This window comes from Lycium barbarum, chromosome 7 (assembly GCF_019175385.1).
Source record: "Lycium barbarum isolate Lr01 chromosome 7, ASM1917538v2, whole genome shotgun sequence".
In the NCBI taxonomy this organism is placed as follows: Eukaryota; Viridiplantae; Streptophyta; class Magnoliopsida; order Solanales; family Solanaceae; genus Lycium; species Lycium barbarum.
The window spans coordinates 5,791,317-5,801,025 of record NC_083343.1 but is presented as its reverse complement, the minus strand read 5'-3'; the positions used below and the strand labels follow the sequence as shown (position 1 = coordinate 5,801,025).

Here is a 9,709-nt window from a genome sequence, read left to right as displayed (position 1 = left end):
ATGATATTTTTTTAGCGATGGTATTTCCTCTACTAACAATGTATCATACACATATAAATCTTTTTGAGGGTTCAAATTTATTTTCATCTACAAGTCATTTTTGTTGCACTATTTTTTATGATATAATAATTTTTAATCTTATAAAGCTCAAGAATCTCATGTAAATACAATACTTAAGTCACTTCATCATTCTCTGTCAAAATTACATTATAGAAAGTAACTTTACTTATTCACTTGATAAAAAAACTACTATTTAAAAAATACTGGAGGTGTTTCATTACAAGAAAAAAATGTTTTTAAGAGCAGTTAAATTAATATATTTTTCTACTATTGGAGAAAAGCGAAAATTTGCAGATTCACCCTACAAACATAAATCTATTTTATTTGAAAAGGTACTTTAGAGTTTTTTCATTTTGTATGTTTTTGTTAGTATTAAAAAAAATAGTCAAATGCTTGGCTAAACAAGCCATAAATCAATTTGAGAGCTAATAAAAAGACACATTGCAGTGTAAAAGAATTATAACGCAATGAGGATAACTAAGGAACAAAAGGAGAAAAAGATATCAAATGAGAACACTTATTTGAATTTATGATCATAATTTTTAAATTATAATAAGAAAGAGTTATAATGTGGAGAATACCACATGACTATTATAATTAATTGAGTAAAAAAAAAAACAATGAAATAGTTTCTAGCAACAGAATAAACTTTTAAAAACATAATTTTTTTTTTCCGTATATGATAGTTTAATATCATAATTAGAATGAAATTAAAAGCGACAAAAAACTTAGTTGTTTATTGCAATATAAAACAAAATAACAATTATAGTTATTGTTAGATTTTCAACAATATAATAAAAGTACTTTTTTTTTGTACTTTATACAAACTCAAATAAAATTTTTAAATAAGATATTTTTTAGTTTTAGTAACATAATAATAAGAAGTAAAAACCAATAAAAGTATCATAAAAGAAAATAAAATGTATAAAGAGATGATAGAGATACTTTCAAGATATACTTTTTTTTTTTTGTAATTTATACGAACTCATATAAAAAATTTAAATATGATATTTTTTAGTTTAGTAACATAATAAGAGGAAAAAAAAACAATTAAAGTACCATAAAAGAAAATAAAATGTTCAAAAAGGGTGATAGAGATACTTTCAAAATATCTATATGTTGAATTTAGTTCAAAAATAAATAAAGTAATTAATACTCAAACATATTATTAATGTCCTTTAATTTGATAGGTGGATCACTCCGTAATTCTAAGCATACTGAGAGTAAAGCTCCAAGGAAACAAGTCATATTCTAATGGACTTCGAAATTTAACTTTCGACTAACCTTTGTCGACTTCTTAATCACAACCCGCTATACTTCCAACGTCCAACCTCGATGTATGACTAACATATGACTCAAAACTTTATGACACAACCTATTTAGCACGATGAGCACTTTTAATCTTATTCCGAAAAATGAATGGAGGGAGTAAATGCTTACCGTTTTGGCTAGATTATATAGAGATTCCTTATGTAATAGTTCAAGCTTACTAAAGATCCTAAGAAAAAGTTTGAGCATAAGAATGTGTTACGAGGCTAAAATGAGAAATAATATACCAACTACTTTGTAAGGTCATGGGCCATCTCAAGCTTATTGTTGGGAAGTTAGAAGGAGAATTTTATTTCATGTGGTATATGATTTTGACATAGTATTTTAAAATAACGTTATAATTTATATAATAATAATAATAATAATAATAATAATAAATATAAATCAAATCTCTGTCTATAAGTTACAAGAAGTTCAAGCAATCAAGTAAAGTCCTGCTAAGAGATTGTTAAATTATTATGTTGAGATACCACCAATATTCTTAGGTCTATCGCAAATTTGGATTGATTTAATTATTTGTAGCGGTAAAAATAATATTTCTTTTATAAATTTAAATAGTGATGCAATTTTTTAATCTTTAAACTTAATTTAGATTTAAGGAGTACTAAATATTTATTATATTATATTAAAAGAGGAGTGATAAGCAAGGGCATAAGTAGAAAAATAATAAACAATCGCTTGATTAAGTACTCACAAATGCTAACACAATAAATATGGAACAAGAAAAAGATAAAGTATATAAATAAAAAACTATTGCATATAAATAAATATAGAAAGGATAAGGCATATTTAAATTTGAAATGAGAAAGTCTTTGAATTATGATCAGAAAAAACGTACTCTTTGGGTAAGGTCATCTAACTAAAATCTTAATAGATATCGAATAAAAAAATATATAATTTAAATTCTTGTATAGATAATATCAACAATTCAAACTTAAATATCATATTGAAAACAAAAATATAAGTAGTTCAAAATTATTATTTGGGCTACAGGTAAAACACTAAATAAATAATTAACTAAAAGTATTATTGTAAACAAATGCCTACAAGAGGATAATACGGATTTGACGGATATTTATGATTTCAATAATTTGTAAAATTAAATTAAATTTAAAAATGCTAAAAGTTATGGTTTCAACTTAAATAATGAACTAAGTTAATATTTTGGTTTGTTTTTCATTAGTATTGACTATCAACATTCGCTCAAGTAAACTTAATAATATCATTTTACAACAAGTTAAATCTTGAAATTGTTCAATAAATATAGATATCATGATTACCTTTAACAATTAACCGCGCATTGCGCGGGTACGTATATTAGTATATAAAATAGGAGAGGTACAAGCAACGTGGTTAAGCCAAGTGGCAAGCTAATAACAAGCCACTTGGCAATTTTTAAGACAATAATCTAATATGCTTTGTAATAAACTTTTTGAATTGTTAACTTTGAGTTGAAAAATATATATTTTTTTTAAAAATATTTGAAATGATATGATTAGGCTAAATTAAAGGTAGTATAACCCTTATAGGGAAAATATTTACTACGGCTAAAGAGTCCCTATCTTATTGTTGTCTAATCTATCCCATTAGATATTAAATTTCAAAATGAACTGCAAGTTGAAGTGCTTACAAATTCTAAGACTTAAAAGATTTGAAGCACTCATTGTACTTATCTTATCTAATTAAGAAAAGAATCAACTTTAAAAGATCTCAGCCCATAAAATAAATAAATAGGCAGATCCAGCAGGCGTTGGATTCAAATCTACTGTTATTTATAAGTGGATTTGAGTTGAGATAAAAGTTTATGAATTTGAATTTTGAATTGAGAGACAAATTTTGTTTGAATTAGTTTAAAAATTAAAATATATTATTCTCCTTTCTCCTATTTAATCCCCTAGATCATTGTCAATCCACACAAATTTTGCAACGTCATACTCTTTGTTTGCATTGAGCTGAAGAATTCACTGCTTGCAACTAATTAACATTTGTTTTGGCTTTTTTTGTGCAGGCAAATTATCGCAGTCTCACTTTCAAAGAAACTTATTACGTTCGTATATTTTTCATTGCTATTAGGGGTTGGAGACTTTTCTCCCCTCCCAAATATGCAACCAAGCAGTAATGGTAAGTTCATCTAATTTTGGAATTATCAATTATCTATATGACTAGATGTATGTTAAATCTACTATGCCCTCTCCCTACATAAATGAATTTACTCTTCTTTTTGTTGTTTTCTTAAACTTATTTTATATAAATAATTATTTTAAGTAGAGGTATAGGGACACAATAAAATGAAGCGAAGAGTACTCTTCTTTCAGAATAGGAGATCCAACAAAAGGAGATGAGACAAACTAAGATGATGGTATTTTCCTTTTATATATAGAATTTATTATTTATAACTATGTAATTTTTATTAACATTTGAGAAAAAAGAATATATTGTTTATTATTTATAACTATGTAATTTTTATTAACATTTGAGAAAAAAGAATATATTGTTTCCCATGTATATTGTCTATATGGTCTTCTCAATATTTTGTTCAGATTAATTGTTGAATAAAGATATGTGTATCATTAGTGATACCAGAATACTACAATGATGATTTCATGGGAAGTTTCAATTCAATTTTCTCGGTATAAATCATCATAAAATTGTTGATACGTTAAACCTTTATTATGTTAATTAGTTGTTTCTAACTACTTATAAATATGTCAATTAGATATGGTAGAAAAGATTAATTTTATTCGATCAAACTGTACTTATTGTTAATTTTTTATTAATTAATTATGTATAAATATATTAATGATATATGATAAACATGTTAACTTTATTATATCAAAACATCTAACGTAATTATTGCCCTGATATTAAATATGTCAATGAGATAATGATCATTGTTCAAAATTAGTGTTGGAGTCCAATTTTTCAAAGAGCGAGACTTTTCCTAATGAATACAATAATTAAAGTTTTTTGAAAAGAAATTCAGATTTAATTTTTATTTTTAAGTCCTAATCCTAAACTTTTATTATTATTAATGATAAACACATCTTCGGCTCCTTCTCTCTATAGTAATAAATCACAAATCCAAAAAGTTAATATAAAATATAGATCAAATATTATTGCAAAATGTGGCTACAAAAGACTGATTTTATCTCTTTCATTTTGCACTTGAGTATGTTTGTTTGATGTTTAATTTCGTTTATAGACAATCAGTATGCATTACTATTTGTGCAAATTCTAATGTGTGATGCTCTAAATTATGTCCTGATGAAGTTTTTTATAGTGGATAAAGAGGTATATTGATATTCTTTTTTTTTTTTCAAGTTTCTTAAAGTATAATACTTGCATTTTAATTTCTTTTTTGTTCTTCAAAAATCGATTTCATTTTAATTCTCTTAAAATTTTGGGTCGACATAAGTTGGTGTATACCGAGAAGCACAAGGTTAGATGTTCTTTTGGCACCTTTATTTCTTTTCTCATTTTCTTAAAAGCTTCTTTTGTACTCATGTGCTCACAACAATTTTTTTTCTTTTTAACCAAATTTCTTTATCTTTGAACTTCGGCTTTATTTTCATGTTTTCAGAAATTTGAGGAGTTGTTAAATAAATATAATTCAGAAAACATTCTCAATATACTATGTACTGAGATCTTTGGAATTCATGATTAACCTTTATCATCTTCAACGCTCTTCGTAAATTCAGCACTAAAACGAACAATTAAAGAGAAGAAAATAATGTAGAAGAGTTTGAATAAGAAGTAAATTTTAGGATTTTGGCAAGAACTGCAATGATACGATCAAAGATATATGGGTAGAGAAAGGGAAAATATTGTGTTGAGTTGTGAATTATTATATGAGTTAAAGAAAAAAATCACAGGTGCAATATATAAGGAAATAATTTAAGACATTGGGAATAAACATTGTCTATCTTTGATTTTTCTATCATTTTCCAATATAGAACTCATGCTCGAGTGGTAGATATGTGTAGCGGGAAATAATATTTATCCAAGTAACAAATTAATAGAAATTCACATGGCAAAATTTGGACTATATTAATAGGCAATAAAATAACATGGAATGTAGTTTATTTTTTAATCGAGTGCGCTTATATTTTGAATTTGATTTGAACTATTAACTTATTTCAGTTGAGTGTTGTTAATTTTTTTTTTAATTTAGATGAAATATCAGAAATTCATTTTTAGTATAAAGAGAATTAAGATAGGAGTAATAATTAAGAAAAACTTCAATATTAATATAAGTTTTTCCAATGAATATTTAACATGAATTGGAGCGGGTAAAGAATTGCCTGAACCAAATAAAAAAAAAAGGTGGGATGTTGGGTGGGGGTAGGGGGGGGGGGGGGGGTTAAGCAATTGAAAATATTATCTGTAAGGGATAATTATAAAAATTAGATATCAAAACTTTCTTATTCTTTTTTTCCTTTTCAACTTAAAAGGATGTTAAAGAATTGTTTTGACATCCTTTAATCAACTCTTCACGTGTAAGAGCATTAGAAATTGACTTATAAAGAGAAAATAAATGATTTGCAATTTTCACATGGATGACAGTTTATAAGTAATTAGATTTGATATGATGATATTATAAATTAGATATGATAATTTATTACTATTAGTTTCTTTTGATATTGAGCGCGTGCACTGCGGGTACAAAAATTAGTATATAAAATATGAGAGGTATAAGCAATGTGGTTAAGCCAAGTGACAATCTAATAACAAGCCATTTGACAATTTTAGGACAAAGTTAATGAGAATTAGGACAAAATTAAATTCAAACGAAAATTAATAAATTAATATTTCAAAGATGATAATATTTGAATTGAGATAAGAAAGTTTGAATTTGACTTGGAATATGTAAAATTTTGAATTGAGATAAAAGAAATTGGAATTTGGATTGAATTGAATCTCTTTTCAATTATCCTGTTATATCTAGATGGGTAGATAGTTACATAAAAACTGTAATCCCTCAGATTTCGTATTTCTTCAAAAAAGTTGTAATCTTTTTCTATGATAATTATCATCTTAAAAAAAAAAAGTTTTTTAATTTAAATAAGATGATATATGTGCATGATAAATTAAAAAACATGATATACACTCCACTTTACCAACCAAAAAAATCATGTGCTATTATCCATTTTATAATATTAATCATGTCATAATTAAAAGATATTTTCCCAATTCAAATTCAAATAGGTCTTATCCTTTTATAGAGTTAATTCAAATAGGTTACCTAACGGGTATTAACTCAATTGCTGTCATTTAACTATTTATGAAGAAACCCGCTATGAATACGTTATAGCTGTTACAAAAATTGCACCCATTTATTTGTTATTTGCTTTATACCCAGAAATACTAACGTTTTTTGTGTTGTGGGTTTTCCTTTTGCAGAGGTTTCTTCCCACTTAGGCTATGATACATTGGATGCAGTTGCCAAAGATAATATAATTTAGAGGTAAAATAAAAAAATTCATAAATTTTCTTATTTTATGGTGATTTTAGACACTGAAGAAGATGAAGAGATTGCAATGAGTAAAGAATTGACGGAATTAGCTGCAAGACCATTTTAGTCTCTATCACCACCAATTGCAATCATCTTGGTCAGTTTTTATCAATATTGTTCACATGAATGTTGATGATTTGTTTTAATTTCATTATGCTAATTAACAAGACTATATATTCATATGTTAGTTACTTATTTAGAAAAGCTTATTCTTTAGGTTTTATACTTCTTGCTATCAAGGGCGCATCCAGGATTTAAACTCTATGGGCCTTAATTTTTTTTAGCATTGAACCATTATATTTTTAAAGTTATAGTTTTATATCTACTATTATTATAATTTTAGTCATTTTTCCACATAAATATATGCTCCAAATTGAAAGTTATGGGTTCAATTGAACCCCCACATATAATCTAAATGTGTCTCTGCTTGCTGTTTTAAATGAAGACAAACCGAGACAATCAAATTAAACTATATATCAAGTTACTTTATCAAATATTAACTTTGATTTCCTTCATAAATTTCAAGCTTTGCATTGTTGATTTTTACATGAATAGCAATGACAACAGTCTTGAACGTATTAGCAACAACTCAAGCCGAATCCTTTCCTGCAACAACACTAGCCAGGATTTCATACTTTGAAGTTGAAAGGGCAACTCAAGGGTTCGACCAATGCAACTTGCTAGGCTGTGGAGGTTATGGCTCTGTTTACAAGGGCATCTTTGCAAATGGGATGGTTAGGGAAATCAAAGTGTTTAATTTACAGATAGAAGGTGCATTCAAGAGTTTTGATTCTGAATGCGAAGTTCTACGCAACCTTCGCCATAGGAATCTTACCAAAGTTATCACCAGTTGTACTAACTTGGATTTTAAAGCTTTACTTCTAGAGTACATGCCCAATGGAAGCCTAGAGCAGTGGTTACATTCTGATGGTTACTTCTTGAATATGATCCAAAGATTAGACATAATGATCGATGTTGCATCTGCTTTGGAATATCTCCATCATGGTTATGTAACAGTTGTTGTACATAGTGACTTGAAGCCTAGCAATGTCTTGCTAGATGAAAGACAGGTTGGACATGTGAGTGACTTTGGCCTGGCGAAGTTATTAAGAGAAGGGGAATCTGTTGCTCATACTAAAACACTTGCAACGATGGGCTACATCGCACAGGGTAACTTTCTTTTTGGTCTCTCATTATCGAATATAAAGTGTTACTGTACATTAACTAGTACTTATGTGAGTTTTGATGTAATATATCACAGATTTTGCATGAAAATGATGGTGCTGAGAACATCAAATATAACTGTCAAACTCTATATTTATGCATACGACCATAAAGAAAAAGAAACTTGCAGTAATATCGTTTCAGTTAATTTCCTTTCTCTTGTTTCATTCCTGTTGTACCTTCATTTATTTTATTTTTATCTATTCAAGGTAGATTCAACTGTTTTTATATCTTCCAAATATATTCCTATTATTTTCGTTTATTTATTTGGCACATTAAGGAACTAATTACTCCAGTAACATTGGATCAGAGTACGGAACAGTAGGATTAGTTTGTAGAAGATGTAATGTGTATAGCTATGATGTTCATGGAGACTTTCACAAGAAAAAATCCATATGATGAAATGTTTAAAGAAAATTTGAGCATGAGGAGTTGGGTCTACAATCTCTACGTGCAGCACCAGAGGTGATTATTGATGTCACATTAATGGAACCAGAAGAGATTGATTTCCAGAAAAAGTTGCATTGTGTGTCCTCTATTTTGGAGTTGGCATTGCATTGTACAACTGAAACTCCCAATGAAAGATTGAACATGAAAGAAGTCCTGGAAAATATCCAGAAGACCAAACTAGAATTCCTTCGCAAATGATGTAGCAAGGTTCATGTGAAGGTAAATATCCAACTTTCTCAAATATTCGATGAATTTTTTCCTTATTCAGGAATAGAATGGATTATTGTCTTGTTTGTACCATATATAAACGTTGAACTGGGTAATTGTTTTCATACAAATATATACCCTTGTAGTAAAAAGAGAAAAAAGAAGAAGAGAATTGGATTGGAGGACAACTTCTTTAAGAGTCTAGTTTAAGAAGGAGAATAAAAGGAAAACAAAGACCAGTGAAATTAAAAAAGAAACTTTAGTTCAATAAATTCAAGAGTTCAAAAGAACAAGGGAAAAATAAGAAAAGAAATTGAGGTCTAATGAAAATGGTGTAGGGAAATAGGTATCTTGATATATTATACTGATAGACTCAGGTCTTTTCCTATTTCTCAATTGGTCTTCCGCTCAAGGCCAACTCAAGTTTGATCCCAATTAATATTTTACAGGTAGGGCTGCCTCTTCCACCTGGTGTTAGGAAATTTGGATGACCCCAATTGAGATGACAACCACCATTTGGTCCGAGATTTAAACTTTTCTTGTTTTCTGTGCTCTCATCTCGTGTACTATTTCAAGTTTGAGTATATATGTGTGTCAAAAAACTTTTATATAAATATGTGTACTAATAAAGTTGGTATGGCAGGATGCCTAGTATAACATTATTAATGATCATTATTCGTAGATATCAAGTTCAGGAGTCCTTTAATTTAATAGTGTGGTTCAGTATGTTCGTGGATAATTCAAAAACCTAATCTCACTGAGAGAAGACTGCACCTTTTTTTTCTTGAAATCTTGTGCCAACTAATAGTAGAAGAAGAATTGGTACTTATCTCTTGTGAATGTTTCAACTCTGTATGTCTGTCAAATGAATTCAACTCATAAGAATCATATTAAAGTTTTAATTAATTAAGGAATCCCTAATATAAC

At 27.8% G+C, this 9,709-nt stretch overlaps 1 protein-coding gene across 1 annotated transcript; it reads left to right on the top strand.

Annotated features, from left to right (window-relative positions):
* The first annotated feature begins 6,641 nt into the window (after window positions 1-6,641).
* LOC132602091 (receptor kinase-like protein Xa21) lies at window positions 6,642-8,437 on the top strand. The gene is made up of 2 exons (XM_060315110.1): window positions 6,642-6,998; window positions 7,428-8,437. Exon 2 carries the CDS (start codon window positions 7,459-7,461, stop codon window positions 8,410-8,412), a length of 954 nt encoding a protein of 317 aa, XP_060171093.1. The 5' UTR covers window positions 6,642-6,998; window positions 7,428-7,458; the 3' UTR covers window positions 8,413-8,437.
* Window positions 8,438-9,709: the final 1,272 nt, after the last annotated feature.